General features: G+C 44.8%; 2 protein-coding genes across 4 annotated transcripts in view; one reads left to right on the top strand and one right to left on the bottom strand.

Annotated features, from left to right (window-relative positions):
- TGFB3 (transforming growth factor beta 3) overlaps positions 1–4,646 on the bottom strand; it is a 33,275-nt gene extending 28,629 nt beyond the window's left edge. For both annotated transcript variants that reach the window (XM_025295176.3, XM_006052860.4), the window contains exon 1: positions 4,192–4,646. The gene's annotated coding sequence lies outside the window, so the exon portion shown is untranslated. The remainder of the gene's footprint in view (positions 1–4,191) is intronic.
- Positions 1–22,867, top strand: part of IFT43 (intraflagellar transport 43) — a 107,028-nt gene that overhangs the window by 2,159 nt on the left and 82,002 nt on the right. The window contains exons 2-3 of one of the 2 annotated variants that reach the window (XM_025295177.3): positions 1,199–1,252; positions 4,265–4,357. In XM_025295177.3, the coding sequence (XP_025150962.1) occupies positions 1,241–1,252; positions 4,265–4,357 (105 nt within the window). In that variant the 5' untranslated portion in view covers positions 1,199–1,240. Of the gene's footprint in view, positions 1–1,198; positions 1,253–1,323; positions 1,468–4,264; positions 4,358–22,867 lie in introns of those variants that run through there. The other variant, XM_006052857.4, reaches the window with a different exon arrangement.

Here is a 22,867-nt window from a genome sequence, read left to right as displayed (position 1 = left end):
CTGAGAAAGTTCTGCAGGGCTACACAGGTAGTATCCGCCGAGCTAGGACGAGGTTTCAACTCTTCTGACATCCAGGCAGCACTGTTGTTGTCACGGGCATGCTGGCACATAGCCCTACCCAGTAAACGTGTGGATAAATGGTTGGACCTAGTCATTTATTAGAGATTGAAGAAATCCTACATTCCAGTTTTAGGGTTGGTAATCCCTCTTACACATCTTTGCTTTTGAGAAGCCATCTAAAGCCTTACCCCTAGGATGATGCTGGGGACACTTCACTTTCAGGGCCATGAACTCAAGTTCTGGGGTCCCAGCTGGGAGTCCCCAGTACCAAGGATTGGTCAGTGTTATTGACGTAGGGAACCTTACATGTAGAGTCAATGAAGACTTGATAGTCCCATTAGGCTAGGAATTTGGGGACCATCTTCCTCTACTGGCCCAGGAGACTAGCTGGCACCCAGTCAGTCTCAATACACGCCAGAGAAAAACACCAGTAAGACCTGGTGTCAGAAAAGCATGTGGCTCTGCTGCTTAATACTCAGGTGATTTTCCTCAAGGTACTGTTCTGCACCTCACTGTCTTAATTGTTGGATAGAAATACTACTTTTGTTCACTTCATGGGGGCTTGGAGGGGCTATTTGTACTTTTGAAAGTTATATTTGATGTGTTGGTTCAACTGCTCTGTCAACTTCTTGAAGGCAGAAATTACGTATATTGCACTTTTCATCGTAAACCATTTATTAGCACCTGACGCTCAGGGTGTCCATCCAATGGAGACAGTATAACTTATCTTGTCTCCTACAAAGTTGTTATGCATTTTCCATGCACTAATAACTGTGAAGTTCCTCTGTACATTGACAAGAGCTATACACATGAAAAGGATGAGAATAGTTACTACTATTAATAATAGTGCTTTGCACTTTACAACTTACCTATTTGAACAGATCTACACAGATGTAGGTCCTGATGCTGGGAAAGATTGAAGGCGGGAGGAGAAGGGGATGACAGAGGATGAGATGGTTGGATGGAATCACCGACTCAGTGGACATGAGTCTGAGTAAACTCTGGGAGTTGGTGATGAACAGGGAGGCCTGGTGTGCTGTGCAGTCCATGGGGTTGCAAAGAGTAGGACATGACTGAGTGACTGAACTGAACAGAAGTAGGCAGTTTCTAAAGACTAAAACTTTTCACTGTCCCACAGGAGCACCCTCATCAGGATTTAATATGTGGAGATTCCTTCCAAATGTCAGAAAAGGTAGGTTTAGGAAAGATTTGGTTTAAATTTGAGGATGGCACATACACTCCAGGAAACACTGAAGCGGACCCTTTAAGTCCTGGAGTGAAAGGGCGGAGCCGTCGTCAGGGACGCGACTGAACGTCTGGGTTTCCAGGAAGTTACGTCAGGCAGCCTCAGAGATGGAGGACTTGCTGGACCTAGGCGAGGAGCGGCGTCGCGGCCCGGCCACCTCCGTGAGGACCGACTCGGGGCGGGGATCGGGGCCAAAAATTAGCGGGTGGGGAGGGGCGACCCCGCCGGCCCTGGCTTTCCTGAGCCGCCTCGGTCCAGCCTGTCCCTGGCGCCAGGAGCCAGCAGGCTCTGAGCCTTGCGGGGGTGAGGCCGGCGAGGAGGCGGCCTCCCTCGCTCCGCCCCTGGGGCAGCGGTGAGCTCCAATGCTGGCCTAGGGTTTGCTTTCTTTAAACTTCTCAAAGACTGGAAAACAGATCCTTTCCCTGCCGGCCTGTGAGAACGGTGGGAAATTTCCCAGTTTCTCTCCGCTTTCTGGAGTTCCAACTTGCCAACTTCCCAAGGATGGACAGATAGATCTGAGAGTGACTGGAGGGGCCCTGGCGAGGTCACTTGCACTCATGCTAGAGCTTTTCCCCTTGGCCATGCCATGCCAGGAGTTGAAGTAAAAAACGTACTGTTTTCAGAGTGGAAAGAGGGAAAGGAGTTAGGGAGGGCCTTTCTTTCAACTCATCCCCAGGGGAGGTGGGCGTTACCTCATTTTTAAAGATCGAGGGCGTGGTCGGAGGCGAGATGGGGAGCCCAGAGGTCAGAGGGAGTGTAAAGCTGTTGCATGGGTTGCATCGATTTCATTATCTCTAGAATGGAGATTTATGTCTCCTTCAAGGAGGTGAAGATGAAATGAGATGTGCCTGGAAAGCATTTAACACAGTAACTGGCATATGCTGAGTTATTAGAAGAGGTTAGCGGCTGTTGCTTCTGAGGTCGTGATTTACCCAAGGTTATAGCCCGGTGTCGGGAAGATCCCCCGGAGGAGGGCATGGCAACCCACTCCAGAATTCTTGCCTGGAGAATCCCATGAAGAGAGGAGCCTGAATGGCTACAGTCTATAGGGTCTCAATGAGTCTGACACAACTGAAGCGGCTTAGCACGTATATATATAGATAACTGAGCTAGATTCAAGACCCAAGTTCAGTGTGTGTGTGTCTTAATTCCATCACGGCCTCACCAAGCCTTTTTACCTTTAAAATTACTGAAGATCAGAGTCACTAAAAGATTGGCCCACAAGTCTTTAGTTTCTGCTGTGGAATCTCTACATGTCTTGAAGTGCCCTAATAGCATCAGATAGCCTCCAAATTGCTAGAGAGGAGATATGAGGAATGGGAGCAAATTGTTCTAGAAAGAAGCAGGTTGCTTGACTGACCAAGGAGAATATTATGTCATCAGGCCTTTCTTGATATGTGTATTTTTTAGTACCGGGAGAAAATGAGTGTAGTTATTCATTTATTCTTTCAACAAATATTTACTGAGCTCCTTCTGTGTATCAGGCATTGATTGTCCTAGGTGTTAGAAATATAACAGTGAAAAGAAAAACTAAGCCCCTGCCCTCATGGGGCTTATGTTTCAGTGGAGGAAGATGGGCAATAAAGAGACCATACATTTAAAATATATAAAACCAGGTAGTAATGTAGTTTCCCTACCAGTCATTCCTATGGATTTATACAGGGTCTTCCAAAAGTTTAAAACCTTAAAATCCTTGCCAAATATACAAGAGAAACCATCTATAAACAGTTGAGACAAGATCCTTGAAGTTTTGTTTGACCACAATCACTCCGTGTAATATGCCATATTCAGATACCCAATGTGATCATACATGGAAAAGGGCAGCCACAGGTGAAGGAGTAGAATTGTCTACCTTGGGAAGAAAATGAGCTGCTTATTGTCCAAAATATTGTTTCTGTCATTCCTGAAATCTAAATGATTGATTAGAATTTCATGTGTAAACACTACATAAGGGTTTTTATGCAGCTCTCATGTAACTTCTCTCAATTTATTGATGCAGTCAGTTCTTAGAACATCTTAGAACTGAAATTCCAGCAGGGCACAGAAAAAGCCTTCAGAATTTGAAGGCAGAAGATTTTGCTCTTATGTTTATCTGCCACTTTATTGCTTTCCTGGGTCTCAATTACATCATTTGTAAAATGGCCTCAGTCCCAGTCCCTATTATTGTGAAATCAAATGAAGCTACATCAGATGAGATCTAAAAATGCTTACAGTAATGCTGTTTTTTTTTTAAAGAGCAAAAAAAGAAAAATATAAACATTTCAACACCCTCCAGTCTGCCCAAATAATGTTTGTATGTGCTGGGAGGCATTGGAGACATAGATGGAGCCCTCCACCCTAGGAGGGCTTTGGGAAACACCTGCAAATGGTTCCTTTGATGACTCAGAATTTTAAGTGTTCTGATTCCCAAAGCTGATGTCTCAAAAAATTCTTGTAAGAGCTTTCCTTTAATGTCTGTAAGTACAAATCCAATTAGCATATACATCAAAGGAAATGCTATCTGTATTTCTCTGGTTTCAGTTTCCATGGAATTTCTTCCCCCACCAAACGCCTTTTTGATAACTAGTTTCATGCCAAGCTGCAGCTTTGAAATTAGGCCCTCCTGAAATCCCACATCGGGACATGGGAGCCTTGACCATACTCTGCCTGAGCTGTGGCATGAGCTCCCTGTCCATTCTAGAGGAAGTTCTAGTTGCATTTCTTTGGGTAGAATAGTTCTATGGCCATTAAAAGAAAACATTGTGATCAGCGCATGAATTTCCTATCCTACCATATAGAACTGACTTCGGGCACTTTGTTTGAAGGGTTTGGAGCATTTTCTAAGTATGTTCGAGTTGTTCAAATCCCATCCACCCCATGTCATCAGAAACCCAGTCCTTGCTTACCTTGGCAGAATTGTCTTCCTCATAGTGGCTCAGAGACGTTTGAGTCAGCAGCACCCCTCATCTCTCCTTACAGGGGGCCAAGATGGGGCGCCGAGCTCAACAGGAGTCCACCCAAGCCGAGAATCATCTCAGTGGCAAGAATTCCTCTTCGACTCTGACTGCAGAGGTGGGTGCTAAAAAGTTTTCAGCTCTTAACAGTTGGCAGTTACTCAGTGAGCAAGGATTTGGCCTTTCATATTATTATTATTATTTTCTTTTTCTTTAATGTCAGCCTTCCTCCTATATTGATTTGGGAATTCCCTTCCCCAGCCTTTGTCCTATTAGCAAGAAATGAAAGAGTAGCTGTTTTCTTTTGATGCCAGAGTAGTTTCTCTGCATTGCTTTATATTCCCAGTGAAGAAGTTTTGTACGTTAACTGAAGCAAGGGACTGGGAGCTTTCAAAATCCAGCCAAAATCCGGGTTTTTATTCCTGCCAGATAAAAGCCAGTGAGGCATGCTGGTGACGTAAAGTTGAATTACACAAGTAGACGTTTTGTTCTCAGTGGTGACCTGCGCTTTCTACAGTTTTCAGGCGGGAAGGGAACCCGTACTGGTACTGGCCTTGCTTTCTTGGAAGCTTTTCCAAGTGGCCTGGAATCGTGGGAATTTATCCAGCTTCTCCGCGGAGGGTGGGTAATCTTGATGAGCAATGCTTTTGATGCCAGAGCACTATTTTTGGCAGTTTACTCAGGACTTCTTTTCACCCTCCTCTGCCCTGTGTGAAGAAACTTCTGCCCTTTTCTAGAGCTGGCTTCAGGGTAATTCTCACTGTCAGCTTTTCCTCACTTCTCCAGGCTAACTTAGGGCTCGTACTTCTCAATTGCCATAGTACCTGTTTCAGGCTCTCGTTTTCTGTTTATGTGTCTGGCCCACTAGAGAGTGAGTTTCTGGGCAACAGGCAACATGGCTACTCAGTTGCCCAGCTCTTAGCCTACAGTGGGTTTATGAGGGCAGCTCTGCTGGGAGGCCTGATGGACCGGGTAGGTAGGTGAGCACAGCATGCTGCGGACAAGACAGACACACTTGACTTACATATCACAGAAGTAGGAATATCCTTCACTTTCATCAGAAATAAGTGCTCTACCATGCTTTCAAGCACTCCACATGGGCCTTTCAGTTTCTCTTCTATTTTCTCACTGATTATAGAAATACGGGTACAGAGAAGCAGTTTCCCTCTCAGATAACAATTGTTTGTTGTTGTTTAGTTGCTAGATTGTGTCCAACTCTTTGCAGTCCCACGGACTGTAGCCCACCAGGCTTTTCTGTCTGTGGCATTTCCCAGGTAAGAATACTGAAGTGGATTGCCATTTCCTTCTCCAAGGGATGTTCTCAACCCAGGGATTGAACCAGCCTCTCCTACATTGGCAGGCAAATTCTATACCACTGAGCCACCCAGGTGACCCCAGATAACAACCATGCCAACACAGAAGAACTGGCGGCCGACCCTTGGCCTCATGGTCTGAAGTCAGTAGGGAGAGGTCGGGGAGGGACTGTGGAGGCCACAGGTAACCACACTTGGAGTAACCACTTCCTGGTCACAGCCGCTGATGTCTGGAGAATATAGGTCCTGTACTGCCAGCTCTTCTGATTTTCCAAGAGACTCTGGCAGTCTGAAATTTTATGTAAAAGCAACACATTTTTAGAGATCAGTGACTAATTATAAAAATTAAATCACTATATGGGCTCTATTAGGCCTGAGGGTTGTCAGTTTATGACTTTGACCATAGTGCCTCCTTTGTAGAGCTTATTAGATCAGCCAGAAAGTTCATTCAGATTTTTCCATAAGAATGCATGGAAAAACTCAAATGAACGTTTTGGCCAACCCACTGTATTGTATTCTAATTGTTTATGTTCTTGGCTCCCTCAGAAGATGTTCCCTTTTGGAAGGCGAGGGGTGTTTAAAAAAAAAAAAACAATTTTTTTTTTTTTTTTTTGGCCATGCTGCATTGGCATTTGGGATTTTAGTTCCCAGACCAGGGATCGAACCTGTGCCTCCTGCAGTGGAGTCGCAGAATCCAGTCACCACTGGACCGCCAAGGAAGTCCCTATCCTTTGTTTATCACAGTGCCTGGCACAGAGCAGGCATGCAGAGGGTGAGTGGGGTGAAGTTCATAGTGTGTGATGAGGGCCCTTGGAAGCTGAAGAAGAGTGTTACAGGGTTGGGGTAGCGTAGTGGCACATTGGAGGCATAGTGAAAGGGGTACAGTGGAGGGGAGACAGTGAAAGAAGAGATACCAGACCCAACCCTGGATCTCAAGGAGCTTGAACTGCAGTGGTGTATGTCTGTGAAGAGAAGATGAGCCAGCCAGTGACCAGGGTAATGGACGTCTGTTCTTGGGCTTTGGCCACTTCAGCCTGTGGGCCAGGGAAGATCCATCCCACACCCAGATCATTAATTAATTTATTTAACAAGTATTTATTGATGCTTACTGTGTGCCAGGCACTGTTTTAGGGGCTTGGCATATTTCAGTGAATAAAAGACAAATCCCATACAGTAATGGAACTTACATTTGCATGCTCACTGGCAGTCACGAAGGCTAATTACAAGCCAACCTCATTGTGAAGGAGGTTATAGCCACCTTAAGTGGTGAGGTGAGTGAGCCCAAGATGGGCCGAGATGTCCTGATGGCCTTGAAGTCCTTTGTGGCCCCCACCCCGGATCAGCTTCCAGGCTGGGGTCACTAGGCAGGTTTACCCACTTCCCTTCCCCTGAGCTCAGGTGAGAGTCAGGGCTGTGAGCACCTAACTCCAGAATAATGCACCTATCAGCATGTCAGCCTTTTTGAAATACCTACTTATTTCCACTGAGCCATGTACTCTTTAAAAAACAAACAAACAAAAAAAAACCTCTGGGCCTTAGTATTTTTTCGGGGAGAACATGATGAAAAGTCATTCTGTTCTTTACCTACCTGGTGCCTCTGACAGCAAAATGCCAGTAAGAATTCCGGGATTCCTTCTCTCCCTGAGTTACTTGAGGTTTAAAGCAGTGTGGGCAGCCTCCCTCAGGCCAGATGCACACTGTGCTGTGTGGGACTTTTTGACTGATTCTTTCTAAAATTAGATTTCCAAGACTTGTGTGTGTGCCCATTTACATTCCAGTTCTGAATATATTACTTGATATATTTATTTTTGTCCTCTCACTGAGTATATTCTAGGATGAAGCTATTCATGAAAACATAAATATGGTACCTGGGGGCTGTCAGACATACTGCAATTACTTTTAAAAAAAAATTTTTTATTTTATTTTTGGCTGCACTGGGTCTTTGTTGCCGCACACGGGCATTCTCTAGTTGCAGCGAGCAAGGGGCTGCTCTCTGGCTGTAGTATGCGGGCTTCTCATTGCGGTGGCTTCTCCTGTTGCGGAGCACGGTCTCTGGAGCGTTCGGGCTTCTGTAGTTGTGACATGTAGGCTCAGTAGATGTGATCCATGCGCTTAGTTGCCCCGTGGCATGTGGAATCTTCCTAGAGCAGGGATTGAATTCCTGTTCCCTGCGTTAGCAGGCAGATTCTTAACCACTGGACTACCAGGGAAGTCCTGGAGTTACTTTAGAGTCATGTAGTAATTAGTTCCAGAGAAGGCAATGGCACCCCACTCCAGTACTCTTGCCTGGAAGATCGCATGGATGGAGGAGCCTGGTGGGCTACAGTCCATGGGGTCGCTAAGAGTCGGACACGACTGAGCGACTTCACTTTCACTTTTCACTTTCATGCATTGGAGAAGGAAATGGCAACCCACTCCAGTGTTCTTGCCTGGAGAATCCCAGGGATGGGGGAGCCTGGTGGGCTGCCGTCTATGGGGTCGCACAGAGTTGGACATGACTGAAGTGACTTAGCAGCAGTAATTAGTTCAAACAAATGATGATTTTTTACTTTATTAATTTTTCAAAATATTATTTATTTTGTTGCGCCTGGTCTTAGCTGCAATCTTTTAGTTATGGCAAGCAAACTTGCAGCTGGGGCATGCAGGGTGTAGTTCCCTGTCCAGGGCTCACATTGGGAGTGTGAAGTCTTAGACACGGGGCCACATGAGAAATCCCAAATGATGACTTTAAAGTGAGGCGGCAGGCGGGGAACTCATACAGGAAGTCTGGCAGCGGTCTGCTGAAATAGAGGGAACACAGGCTTGGCATCAGAAAGACCAGGGCTCGAGCTTGGACTCTGCTAATTGCCTGGATCTTGAACAAACCCACTAAGCTCTCTAATCCTCCATTTCATTATCTGTCAAACAGTGGTAACAACACCACCAGGTTGATGTGAGGATTAAGTGAGATATGCGTTTAAAAGCACTTTAATAAACTTAAAGGCACAGAACAAACGTTCATTCATTCAGTGAGTGGTGAATAAGAATATTTGGACAGAGCTTTGCTCTTGTTATTGAAGGGCTGCAGAGAAGGAGGATGTGAGCCTGGTCTCTTTTAGAACTGGAAGTCTTTCCAAGGGTTGCTACTCATTTATCCACAGGCTGACGAGTAACAATATGAAGCAGGTTTTTTTGCTTTCTAGATGCAGTGGGCATTCCTCCCAAAGGGTGGACAAGGACACAGGCCTCAGGGTCGGACAGCCATGGGCTGGAATCCTGTCTGTGCCACAGGTTAGCTCAATGGCTCAGCAAGTTTCTTAACCTTTCCAAACCTCAGTTTCCTCATTGGTAAAATGTTGTCGTTCATTCGCCAAGTTGTGTCTGACTCTTTGACCCCGTGGATTATAGCACACCAGGCTTCTCTGTCCTTCACCATCTCTCAGATCTTGCTCAAACTCATGTCCATAGAGTCGGTGATGCCATCCAACCATCTCATCCTCTGCCACCCTCTTTTCCTCCTGTCTTCAACCTTTCCCAGCATTAGGGTCTTTTCCAATGAGTTGACTCTTTGCATCAGCCGCAGCATCAGTCCTTCCAATGAATATTCAGGGTTCATTTCCTTTAGGATTGACTGGTTTGATCTGCTTGCTGTGCATGGGACTCTCAAGAGTTTACTCCAGCACCATAATTCAAAAGCATCAATTCTTTGGCGCTCAGCCTTCTTTATGGCCCAATTCTCACATCTGTACATTACTTGAAAAATCATATCTTTGACTATACAGACCTTTGTCAGCAAAGTGATGTCTCTGCTTTTTAATATGCTATCTGGGTTTGTCATAGCTTTTCTTCCAAGGAGCAAGTGTGTTTTAATTTTGCGGCTGCAGTCACCGTCCCCAGTGATTTTGGAGCCCAAGAAAATAAAATCTGTCTCTGATTCCACTTTTGCCCCTTCTATTTGCCATGAAGTGATGGGATCAGATGCCATGATCTTAGTTTTTTAAATGTTGAGTTTTAAGCCAGCTTTTTTACTCTCCTCTTTCACCCTCATCAAGAGGCTCTTTAGTTCCTCTTCACTTTCTGCCATTAGGGTGGTATCATCTGCATATCTGAGATTGTTGATATTTCTCCCGGCAATCTTGATTCCAGCTTGTGATTTATCCAGCCCCGCATTGCACATGATGTATTCTGCATATAAGTTAAATAAGGAAGGTGACAATATACAGCATTGACATACTCCTTTCCCAATTTTTAACCAGTTTGTTGTTTCATGTCCAGTTATAACTGTTGATTCTTGACCTGAAAACAGGTTTCTCAGGAGGCAGATAAGGTGGTCTGCTATTCCCATCTCTTTAAGAATTTTCCACAGTTTGTTGTGATCTACACAGTCAAAGGCTTTAGTGTAGTCAATGAAGCAGGAGATTTTTTTGGAATTCTCTTGCTTTTTCTGTGATCCAACAGATGTTGGCAATTTGATCTCTGGTTCCTCTGCCTTTTCTAAATCCTGCTTGAACATCTGGAAGTTCTTGGTTCGTGTGTTGCTGAAGCCTAGTGTGATGGATTTTGAGCATTACATTGCTAGCATGTGGGCTTCCCTGATAGCTCAGTTGGTAAAGAATCCACCTGCAATGCAGGAGACTCCAGTTCGGTTCCTAGGTTGGGAAGATCCGCTGGAGAAGAGATAGGCTACCAACTCCAGTATTCTGGCCTGGAGAATTCCAAGGACTACAGTCCATGGGGCCACAAAGAGTCCGACTTGACTTGCTAGCATGTGAAATGAGTGCAATTATGTGGTAGTTTGAACATTCTTTGGCATCGCCTTTCTTTGGGATTGAATAGGATGGCCAGAAAGAAAAAACAAGATAAGCATATGTAAAGTAAGCCCTTAACCCAGTCTGACACATAAGTGCTCATTATATTATTATCTCTCCAGAGCTTGGGTATTCTATTATTGTGCCTTAACCCTCTCTACCGAGGCTGAAAGCTGGTGGCCTTCAGGCTAATCTTAGCCTATAGTCAAGTCTACTTTGATCCGGACAGAGTTAAGCATTTTTTAAACTTGGGTGTTATCTTTTGTAAATTAGGAAACTTTATGTGAAAATCCAGATTTGGGGCTCCTCTTTGAAACCAGGCTGGCATTCCCCCTGGCAGCAGTTGGCCTAAGCTGATTAAGGTGCTTGCTTCCACACGGCCTGCCCTCTCCAGCTCACCCTTTCTTACTTGAATACACCTGGTCAGATTTACTCACTTCTGATCTGCCTGACTCCTGTTTCCATTTGAGTTTAAAACTCCTGCTCTTTTAGGATGGATTGATTTTTCAGGTGTCCTTGTGTATCTATGGGTATTAAATGTGACTGCACGCATCAGAAACTCAGCCGCAGGGCTTGGAGCAGACGGGAGTGGTTTTTCTCACAGCAAGAAGTCCAGTGGCGGGCAGGGCAGGGCAGGTGCGGTCACGGGGGAGGGTCCTGTGTCGCCCTCGCCCCTTCTGGATGCCTGCTCTGCCCTCTGGAGCTTGTAATGCGTTCTCGTGATTGTTCACATCGTAGTCGGTCATTCCCCACAGATTTGATCTGTATTCTAGGTGAGGAGAGAGGGAAGAGGGGAAGAGTCCAGGGTCCTACCAAGAAACTCTGTGCCTTCTTGACAGGAAAGCGATAGCCAGAAACTTCACCAAGTAGACTTTCCTAGTTACATGTCATCGGTCAGAACTAGGTCTTAAAACCACTTTAAATTTCAAAGGAGTTTTTCAGCTGGGCACATTGCCATACCCATCACATTGGGGTTTGGGGGGTTAGGGAGAAGAGGAATCACTGAGTAGGCAATTTATGACATATCAATTAAAAAAAGATGTATGCAAAGATTTTTTTCTCCTAGGCTTGGGTATAAAAGGAAAGAATTATTTTTAGTAGCCAAAAAAAGAAAAAATAATCCACATTCCTCTCCAGTTTTCTAATTTGGGGTTGTATAGAGTTCAGAGAAAATCTGTACGCCCCGAAGGTCCGAGATACTCGATGCACTTGCCAGTGTTGTCCCTTCTCCATCTTTCCCTTCTTCCTGTTTTATCTGTAACCGTTTAGGATTTTCTACCTGTAGAGTACCTGTGACTCAGCCCAGGTAATTAGACTCTTCCTCCCTCTCTGAAAGAAGAGGAAGGGTCTCTTTAGTTGCTTGTTGCTGCTGCTACTGCTAAGTTGCTTCAGTCGTGTCCGACTCTGTGCGACCCCATAGACGGCAGCCCACCAGGCTCCCCCGTCCCTGGGATTCTCCAGGCAAGAACACTGGAGTGGGTTGCCATTTCCTTCTCCAATGCATGAAAGTGAAAAGTGAAAGGGAAGTCGCTCAGTCATGTCCGAGTCTAGTGACCCCAGGGACTGCAGCCAACCATATAAATTTTTAAAAAATTTGGAAGAATTTACCTGTCTAATCATACTGATGAACCAGAAAGATGAGCTCTTCCAGTAGTTTTACTAGCTCGGAGTTGACTATAGAGTCCTGTTGGATTAGGTAATGCACATAAAGGTCCCTGCACACAGGCACCTCTCAAGAAGTTGTAAGTACTTAGAAGGTTTATGACTGCACCCGTCGTGTGTGTGTGTGTGTGTGTGTGTGTGTGTGTGTGCCACTTGTCACCAATCAGGCTTACATCACTAGATGCATGGTTCAGTTAGCAGCTCACGTTGGTGTTACAACTGTGGACACTTTAACCGGCGCCCTGATAAGCATCTCCACATCTGTAGTGAATAACTTAGTCTGGGAGAGCAGTCCTGGGCATTAAACTGGATTTCTGTGCCTGAATTTCACCGTGCGTCAGTTCAAATGATACTGCACCTACTCAACCTCAAGAAAAGACCTGGACACTTTCTCCTGGGAAGTGACACTGCCGTACACTGAGGTTGGGGAAGAGGAATCTTGTGGCAGAACCTCTCAGGACTGGCCTGTTTTTTGTTTGGGGGGATTTTTTTTTTTTTTTTTGGCTGCCTGGTGAGGCCTGTGGGATTTTAGTTCCCCAACCAGGGATTGAATGTGGGCCCTCAGCAGTGAGAACACAGAGTCCTAACCACTGGACTGCCAGGGGATTCCCTTGCCTATTTTCTCGATGAGTATTTCTCAGCTGGGTCTAGACCAGTTTGTAGCTTAGCTTCCATTTTGCAGATTGTCCTTGTAATAATAATAATGATAGCTGACACTGGAGCAGCTGCCAGTTACACACACTGTCCTATTTAAGCCTTGTGGTCACTCCTGAAGTAGGTCTCATTTTAGCTCCGAGGACACCGAGCCTTCGAGGAGTCGAGGAGTCGAGTGACCTATCCACAGTCCTTCAGCTAACACGTGACTCTCCTCTCTCTCCCTCCAGGCAGGTGCTTAATCACCACTTCTCCTACCTCCTGGATGGTTAGATGCACAGATGTCCCAGTATAGAGAAAGACTTTTGGAGGGAGCTGACAGACTTTTGGGTTTTCCTCTTGGAATCCTTTTGGCGAGGATGTGAGTTCTCACTTGATCATCCTTATTCGTCCACTTGTCTGGAAAAGCGTTTGAGACACAGCTGTTCTCTTTTCTCTTCCTCCTCCGGGCGGCCCCCCCCCCCCCCCCCCCCCCATCCCTCTGGTGCTCCTCCCAGGACGCAGAACTGAAATTCAGCCAGATTCTCTTGCAGGAATCTGAGCAATGCTGCTGGGCTCATGTTCCCAAATTAGGCCAGTTTCCTCATCCCCCAGCAGCTCCTCTCAGCTGGAGCTCCCCTGGCACATTGTATTACGTCTCTTGCCCTCCGCCTATTCCTCACTGGTCTGCCAGCGGGCAGTTATTTTCAGCCCAGCTAGGGTTATCTGCTGACCCTTTTTGGTGACATTTTTTCTTCTTTCTCACAAAAATAACTTTCCTAGATTAGTCACATTTTTCAGCCTTTTTCGTAGTCCCTCTCCAACAGGCTGGGTTGAATGATGCTTCTGACAGTGTTGTTCAGAGAGGAATACAGGGGAATCCACCGTAGACCCGTTCACAAGGAATGTGTTTTCCACACTTATCTTCACGTCACGTTCCGTATGCCCGACTTTTGAACTCTCCCTCGGAGATGGGCCCGTGTGCTTCACCGACCCATCCCTGGGGGCTGCTCGCTGTGTAGGCGGGAACGTCATCCCCGGGGGTAGATCACACAGTTGGGAACAGCATTCACGATTCCCCTACAGCGCTTCCTCGGGCTCTGTCAGTGCCCCAGGGCACTGCCACACGCCTCCTGCTTAGTTCAGTCCAGTCACTCAGTTGTGTCCGACTCTTTGCAAACTCATGGACTGCAGCACGCCAGGCTTCCCTGTCCCTCACCAACTCCTGGAGCTTGCTCAAACTCAAGTCCATCGAGTCGGTGACACCATCCAACCATCTCATCCTTGTCATCCCCTTCTCCTCCCACCTTCAATCTTTCTCAGCATCAGGGTCTTTTATAATGAGTCAGTTCTTCACATCAGGTGGCAAAAGTATTGGAGTTTCAGCTTCAACATCAGTCCTTCCAATGAATATTCAGGATTGATTTCCTTTAGGATTGATTGGTTGGATCTTGCAGTCCAAGGGACTCTCAAGAATCTTATCCAACACCACAGTTCAAAAGTATCAGTTTTTTGGTGCTCATCTCTCTTTATGGTCCAACTCTCACAGCCATACATGACTGCTGGGAAAACCATAGCTTTGACTAGATGGACCTTTGTCACCAAAGTAATGTCTCTGCTTTTAAATATGCTGTCTAGGTTGGTCATAGTTTTTCTTCCAAGGAACAAGCGTCTTTTAATTTCATGGCTGCAGTCACCATCTGCAGTGATTTTAGAGCCCAAGAAAATAAAGTCTCTCACTGTTTCCATTGTTTCCCTGTCTATTTGTGATGAAGTGATGGGACTGGATGCCATGATCTTAGTTTTTTGAATGTAAAGTTTTAAGCCAGCTTTTTCACTCTCCTCTTTCACTTTCATCAAGAGGCTCTTTAGTTCTTCTTCGCTTTCTGCCCTAAGGGTGGTGTCATCTGCATATCTGAGGTTATTGATATTTCTCTCAGCAGTCTTGATTCCAGCTTGTGCTTCATCCAGCCCAGCATTTCACATGATGTACTCTGCATAGAAGTTAAATAAGCAGAGTGACAATATGCAGTCTTGGCGTACTCCTTTCCTAATATGAAACCAATCCATTGTTCCATGTCCAGTTCTAACTGTTGCTTCTTGACCTGTATACAGATTTCTCAGGAGGCAGGTAAGGTGGTCTGGTATTACCATCTCTTTAGGAATTTTCCACAGTTTGTTGTGAACCACACAGTTAAAGGCTTTGGTGTAGTAAATAAAGCAGAAGTAGATGTTTCCTTCAACTATGTGTAAAACTGGCTTCGTACAGAAAGGTGGTGCTTGAAGAGCACCTAAAATTCCTTCCCTTTCCTATGGGGAGGGTTAAGTCAGAACTACATGGGAGAGTTTATTTAGCTCAGTGCTCCAATAAGTTAGCTACTGTTACTATCTGTTCAACCTGAGAAGTAGAAACAATGATCATTTTATCTTTAATCTCAGCTCTGCCAATTCCTCAGTGTCTATCCTGGACAATTTGCTTAACCACTCTGAGCCCTTTCCTCATCTGCTGAATGGAGCTGATAGTAATAACTATCTTCTGTGGTTGCTGGTAGATTAAATAAGAGAATGTAAAAGGCTCTTAGGACAGTGCTTGCCACATGCTAACTATTATTGTCATTATTTGTGTCATATTAAGAAGCAGAGACATTACTTTGCCAACAAAGGTCCATCTAGTCAAGGGTATGGTTTTTCCTTTCTAGTCAAGGCTATGGATTTGAGAGTTGGACTATAAAGAAAGCTGAGCCCCAAAGAATTGATGCTTTTGGACTGTGGTGTTGGAGAAGACTCTTGAAAATTCCTTGGACAGCAAGGAGATCCAACCAGTTAATCCTAAAGGAGATCAGTCCTGGGTGTTCATTGGAAGGACTGATGTTGAAGCTGAAACTCCAATACTTTGGCTACCTGATATGAAGAGCTGACTCATTTGAAAAGACCCTGATGCTGGGAAAGATTGAGGGCAGAAGGAGAAGGGGATGACAGAGGATGAGATGGCTGGATGGCATCACCAACTCAATGGACATGAGTTTGGGTAAACTCCGGGAGTTGGTGATGGACAGGGAGGCCTGGTTCATGGGGTCACAAAGAGTTGGACACGACTGAGCAACTGAACTGAACTGATGAGAATTAAATAGTATTCTCAGTTTATCCTCAGTTGCAATTCTGTTCATGATACAGAGATATTCTTATTTGCTAATACCTTTTCATCTTCTTTTCACAACCCGACCCTCTGTCTAGAGGTTGGCGGTCTTTTCAAAGAATGATCCTTAATTGCTGACTTAACATCATTTTGTTGTTCTGGGGCACATGGGTTGAAAATGAAGAGGGCAGGAATGACCTTGGTGATCTCAGTGACCTTGGAGTAGAGGGTGACATCCATTCATTTCTTCATTCGTTCACTTATGAAACTTGATTGAGAGCTTTCTGTGTGCCAGGCTTGAAGCTGGCAGTATGGTGATAAACCAGACATGCTCCCTGTCCACTTAGAACCTTCCTCTCAGAGCTGCAGAGAACTAACTGACAGGTTGGGGTGAACACAGAAGGATATGGGAATGCTATCACTGAACCCTTTTACTCTTAGGGACATCTGGAAAGGTGGTCTAGGAGAAAATCATGTTTGAGTTGAGACTTGAAGGATGAGTAGAAGTTAGCCAAGGGAAGGGGTGGGCCAGAGTGGGCCAAGGAAGGGAGAATACTCCAAGTAGAGGCATGAGCACATGCCAGGTTTTGGAGATGAGGGAGAGCATGGCACATCAGATGTGTTAGTGGAGCAGTTGACCATACAGGCGATGGAGTGGTGGTCCTCAGTGACTTTTGCAAGCAATGTCACGTTTTTCCAGTATTCAAAAAATAGCCCCCTTGCTTTTTTTGAAAATGAGCCATATAAGGCCAGCATTTCTTGTTTGACACTGAAATAATTGGCAATATCATGAGATTTAGACTATGACATTTCAATATTTTTCAATGTTTCTTGTTCATTGATGCATCTTCAATGTAGCCATTGCACTTCTCTCCCTATGCATGTATGTTTTCTGAACTTTTGAGATGTGCTCAAGTATATATTGATGGCTTGGAAACTCTTCTGGCTCATTCTTTATAAGGAAGGGCTTAGTGCCTGTGACCTCTTACTACTTTGTTGCCTCAAGAAAGATGAGAACCCTTGTCTTTTTCCTCTCAGCATTCTTAATTTGCATATACATGATTGTCAAACATAGGTCGAATCGACTTAAAAAATAGTCACAACCTAAAAGTTCAGTCACAACCTAAAAAGTTATAGTTTGTTTGGCAGAAATTTTTAGGGCTTAAGCCTGGGAGGCAGCATTTTAAGTAGCCCTGAGACAGGGCTCCAAGGAGCCAAGTGGAGGAGCCAGGTTATATAGAAGTTTTGCAACAAAGGGCAGGGAATCTGAACATCAAAAATTTTTATTAATCAAAACCAGATAACCCAAGTTAAGGAATTTAGTGCTTTTCTATGTATGGGAAGATGCAAGAGTCTGGGCTCACTGAAATCATTCCTTTCATATGCATCTCAGCTATCTGGGGCCAGCATCCTGTGTTTTTTGATATCTGGAGCTTCCTCACCATAGGGAGCGGCTGCAATCTGATGGCTGCTACATCACAGGTGTTCTTCTTGAGTGCCTTTAGAGCTCACCAGCTCATATTCAGTCAGTTCAGTTCAGTTCAGTTCAGTCGCTCAGTCGCATCTGACTCTGCAACCCCGTGGACTGCAGCATGCCAGGCCTGCCTGTCCATCGCCAGCTCCCGGAGTTTACTCAAACTCATGTCCATTGAGTTTGTGATGCCTCCAGCCATATCCTCCTCTGTCATCCCCTTCTCCTTCCACCTTCAGTATTGGAGGGTTGCGCAGTTATCACTGATGACTGTGACATCCTTGTTTACTGATATGGCAGGAAATAATCCGTTCAGTCATATCTGACATGTTTGATGTGGGTCTCACTCTACTGTAATATTGGAATTTGGTTTGACTCCTTGAAGGAGTAGACTACTGACTTATGTTAAGAGATTTTCTTTTTCTTTGTTTTTGTACATGAAAATTTTCATGGTAATAATACTTTTGTTGTAATGAAAATTGACTTAATATTTCAAGCAAAGTTCCCAGAGCAGACTTCTGAGAATCTTTGAGTGTACTTAGCATTCTGGTAGGAAAAAATAAATTGAGAAGTAAAGAAATGGGTTCAGTTCAGTTGCTCAGTCATGTCCAGCTCTTTGCAACCCCATGGACCGCAGCATGCCAGGCTTCCCTGTCCATTACCAATTCCTGGAGTTTGCTCAAACTTAAGCCACTATAAACTCTCCTGGACTGAGTCATTTGCCTCATGACTGGTCTCTCCTTTTAGGATGAAAGGATGAGATGGTTAGATGGCATCAGCGACTCAATGGACATGAGTTTGAGTAAACTCTGGGAGTTGGTGATGGACAGGGAGGCCTAGTGTGCTGCAGTCCATGAGGTCGCAAAGTCAGACACGACTTAGCAACTGAACTGAACTTTCTTGTTCTCCTGTAGGTCAGCTGCAGTGGTCTTATAAAATGTACATAATTCATTTCATACTCAGAGCCATTTCAAGGACACCCATTGCCCTCAGGGCAAAAAATACCAAATGTTTTGCCCCTTTGTGATTTGGGCCTTCCTGTGTCTCCACCCCCATCTCACACCTGCTTCCTTGTGGCAGACACAGGAAGTTTTTACTTTGCTATTATGATTCTAGTTCCCTAGAGTACTGTAATTCCATAGAATAGAATTCTCTGGAATACTTATCTAGACTCTTTGCTGGGCTGACTCTGAAACCATTTGGTGGTGTTTGCAGGGTTCCAAAGAGCTCCAGTACTGTAGTCTTTCATGTCTCAGAGAAGAATTCAGCAAGAGCAAAGTGGTGGATAATAAGTAATTTATTAGACTAGGACACTTGAGAGACTTACAAGCGGGCTGGTGAGAGGATGCTGTGCCCTGAGAACCATACTGGGCTACAATTCAGTCAAACAAAAAGTGGGGAGAGGGAAAAGAACTTCTTTGTCATTCCTGAGTAGATGTCATGCTTCCCTTATCAGCTCCTCCTCCAGGTTGAGCAGGGGCTTTGTTGGTCCCTACACAGTCAAGCAGGGTCCACAAAGTGCTGTTTTTCATGTTTGCAGAGAGCATGTCCTAGGGATCATTAACTTACTGAGCTTACTGGGCAGAATGTGGGTTTCATGCCATTGTTTTATTGTTTTGGAGCATGTCCCGTGCTTCGGCTGCATGGTTTTGTGCTTAAGCAAACCTGTTCTTTTGAGTCATCATTAACTTGCAGGGGTCTCCCATTTTTTCTTTTTCTTTTTTTTTTTTAACTTATAATCTCCTAGTGGGATTAACTAATCACCTACATTGTCCCTCCACTCTGTCCCTATCAACTCCAACGTCTTCGAAGGGTTCAGCTTGAATATCCTTTCTTTTATTTAAATGAGAATATTCTTATTTAAATTAGCTCCCTGTATTGTACTCTCTCATAGTACTTTTTTTTTTAGTTTCCTACATTTCCACTGTCACCTCACCTGCAGTTTGTCACTGTATGTCTTTGTCATTGTTCAGGTGCGTCTCCCTCACTACCTGCTCTTTCCAGGAGTTCCTGTTCTGCTCCCATGAGCTGCACCTTGTAGGTCCCCAGTCCAGTGAATGGGGCCCAGGTGTGTGTGTGGGGGTGATGCGTTCAGTTCAGGGATAAAGTTAGTTTGAGGGGCCTGTGAGACCACTAGCTGGAGGTCAGTCAGGAGGCTTTGACTATAGGACCTGTGCTTTGGACTGGGCTCCGAGCTGGAGCCAAAGGTTGGGAGTCGTTGCTATTGAGGTGGTAAATGAGAACCCAACTCTAGTTAAAGGGGAGTCAGTAGAACCCGAGGAACACCCACATTTAAGCCACACATAACCAAAGAAAAGCTCACAAGAGGAGACCGAGGAGGATGGCCAGAGGGGAGAGGGCAACAGCAGGTCCCTTTGGTGTCCAGAACCAAGATAAGAGAGAGGGTCAAGGACTCAGGGGTCAAGAGCGATTCATGCCACTAAGAGGGTCCAGGAAGACCAGACCCTCCCTCTGGAGTAGGATCTATTTGATTGAGCACCTGAGGCTTCACTGTACTCACAGGGAAGCAGTCAGAGAGGGGCGGCGTGCACCTAATGCAGTCCCACACGCCCCACACCAGGTAGGTTCTCAAATATTGTTGAAAGAATTGCATGAATAATTATGACACTCCCCATCTCCTTCCCAGATCTTTTTTCTCCTTTTCTTCTGTTATTGAGCATTCCTCTGCTTCTCCCTTTTTCCCTCTTCTTTCTCTTTTTCCTGTGTCTCTTCCTGTTTTTCATTCTTTACCAGTGATAACAGAGAACTCCATCCCCTATACCACTCCCTTTTGCCCATCCATTCTTACATATTTTTATTGATGTATTTATAAGAGCACTTTATCCTTTCATTCATTTATTCACTTATTATTTGTACATTTCATATACACTTTCCAATGCAAAAATGAGTATGATAACTCCATATTCTAGTTATATAGACCACAAACTTTTGTTCAGTTGCTCAGTTGTGTCTGACTCTTTGCAACCTTGTGGACTGCAGCACACCAGACTTCCTTGTCCTTTACTATCTCCCAGAGTTTGCTCAAACTCATGTCCATTGACTTGATGATGCCATCCAACCATTTCATCCTCTGTCACCCCCTTCTCCTACCCTCAGTCTTTCCCAGCATCAGGGTCTTTTCCAGTAAGTCAGCTCTTTACATTACATGGCCAAAGTACTGGAGCTTCAGCATCAATCCTTCCAATGAATATTCAGGGTTGATTTCCTTTAGGATTAACTGGTTTGATCTCCTTGCAGTCCAAGGGACTCTCAAGAGTCTTCTCCCACGGCACTATTCAAAAGCATCAATTCTTCAACACTCAGCTTTCTTTATGGTCCAACTCTCACATCCATACATGACTACTGGAAAAACCATAGCTTTGACTATATGGATCTTTGTCAGCAAAGTGATATATCTGCTTTTTAATATACTATCTAGGTTTGTCATAGCTTTTCTTCCAAGGAGCAAGTGTCTTTTAATTTCATGGCTGCAGTCACCATCTGCAGTGATTTTGGAGCTCAAGAAAATAAAGTCTCGCACTGTTTCCATTGTTTCCCCATCTATTTGTGATGAAGTGATGGGACTGGATGCCATGATCTTAGTTTTCTGAATGTTGAGCTTTAAGCCAACTTTTTCACTCTCCTCTTTCACCTTCATCAAGAGGCTCTTTAGTTCCTCTTTGCTTTGTGCCATTAGGGAGGTGTCGTCTGAATATCTGAGCTTATTGATATTTCTCCCTGCAATCTTGATTCTAGCTTGAGCCTCATCCAGTCTGCTATTTTGCATGATGTACTTTGCATAGAAATTAAGAAAACAGGGTGACAATATGCAGCCTTGATGTACTTCTTTCCCAATTTTGAACCAGTTTGTTGTTCCATGTCCAGTTTTAACTTGCTTCTTGACCTGCATACAGATTTCTCAGAAGACAGGTAAGGTGGTCTGGTATTCCCATCTCTTTAAGAAAAGTCTATATACTTGGCTGTGATCCACATAGTCCAAGGCTTTAATGTGATCAATGAAACAGAAGTAGATGTTTTTCTGGACATCCCTTGCTTTTTCTATGATCCAATGGATGTTTGCAATTTGATCTCTGGCTTTTCTGCAGACAAAAGAATTATAACATAGTTAAGTGGCATCAGTGGGAGCATGGAAGGAGCAACTGACCTTGCCTGGGACTTAGGAAAGGTGTCCCAAAGGAGGTGACCTGGGAGGTGGGTTGCAGTAAATGAGGAGAGATTTTTCCAGTGAGAAAGAAGGGCAGCAGAAAAAGCTATACCAAGGCCCGTGTCTCTCAGGGGCCTGGTGTTTCCAACACACAGCGAACAACTCAGTGTCTTAGGAATGAAGGCCTGGCATTCCAAGTGGAGGGGTTTGGTTTATTTTGTATGTTGTGGGGATTCCACAAAGATTTTTAAAGCAGGAAATGATGTTGCTGACTTAGTTTTCTAGGAAGGTGAGTCTGGCAGCTACGTGGAGGATAGTTTAGAGGGGGAGGGCTTGTTGGCAGGGAGTCTGGTGGGAGGGAGGCAGTTGGAGCATCTCCTCCTGAGATGATGAGCCATGAAGCAGGCAGGGTTCCCAAACTTCAGGCATTCCCAGACTGTTCTGGTAGTTTGGGTATTCACATACCACTAGCATGAGTGTTAACAATTTTCTTTAAATCAGCTCCCTGTTTATATTTAAAGACATTTATTTTTGAACGGAAAGTGCTGTTTGTGAAAGCTATATTTTTTCCTGATACGTATTAAAATGCACACATGGCTGTGTGTTTTTCTTTGTTTTTTGGCTATGCTGGGTCTTCACTGTGGTGCACAGGCTCTCTCTAGCTGCGGCACAGGCTTCCATAGTTGTAGTGTGTGGACTCTAGCTTCAGTGTGTGAGCTTAGTTGCCCCCCCAGCATGTAGGATCTTAGTTCCCTGACCAGGGATCAAACCCACGTCCCCTACATTGGAAGGCCGATTCTTTACCACAGGACCACCAAGGAAGTTCCACACGTGGCAGTTTTTAAGAGGCACGTTTGTGTACCACCCCCAGTCATCTTGCTTACACCGTTGGCATGTGTACCCTACTTTGGGAAACAAAAAATTAAAGACTGGCAGAGAGGTGAATAGGCCAGGACAGTGCTCAGAGGCATTTTTCAAGGAAGATGGGTAAGAGGTGGTAACAGATTGGCTGTTGGAGGTAGGAGGGGAAGGCAGGTCTTGTGTGGACTCCATGTGTAGCTGAGAAGGCTGAATGGATAATGATCTTTCTGAGATGGAGAATTTAAGTCTCAGCAGTAGGGGGAGCAAAAAGAGATGATTATTTTAATTTTGGGCCTGTTGAATGTGAATTGCCTTCAGGATTTTCAAAGAGAGCTGCTGAGTAAACAGTTGAAAATTTGGTCTGGAGCTTAGGGGAGAAAGTTGGAAATGAGTGTTAAAAGATGTGGGAGTGACTAGCATATATTAATATCATACATTCTGGAGTCTCTAAGAGGAACATATAGAAAGAGCTTCTGATTCTTTTGTATGGCGCAGAGACCCTTCATTATTTCTAGGTGCAAATGTGTGATCTGAAGCTAAGAAGAGATACAATCAGATTTGCATTTTAGAAAGAGTACACTGGCAATAATTGGGCAAGGA

The sequence above is a fragment of the Bubalus bubalis genome, chromosome 11 (assembly GCF_019923935.1).
Source record: "Bubalus bubalis isolate 160015118507 breed Murrah chromosome 11, NDDB_SH_1, whole genome shotgun sequence".
Taxonomy (NCBI): Eukaryota; Metazoa; Chordata; class Mammalia; order Artiodactyla; family Bovidae; genus Bubalus; species Bubalus bubalis.
The sequence above is the reverse complement of the archived record's forward strand: the minus strand, read 5'-3'. Positions and strand labels throughout refer to the sequence as shown.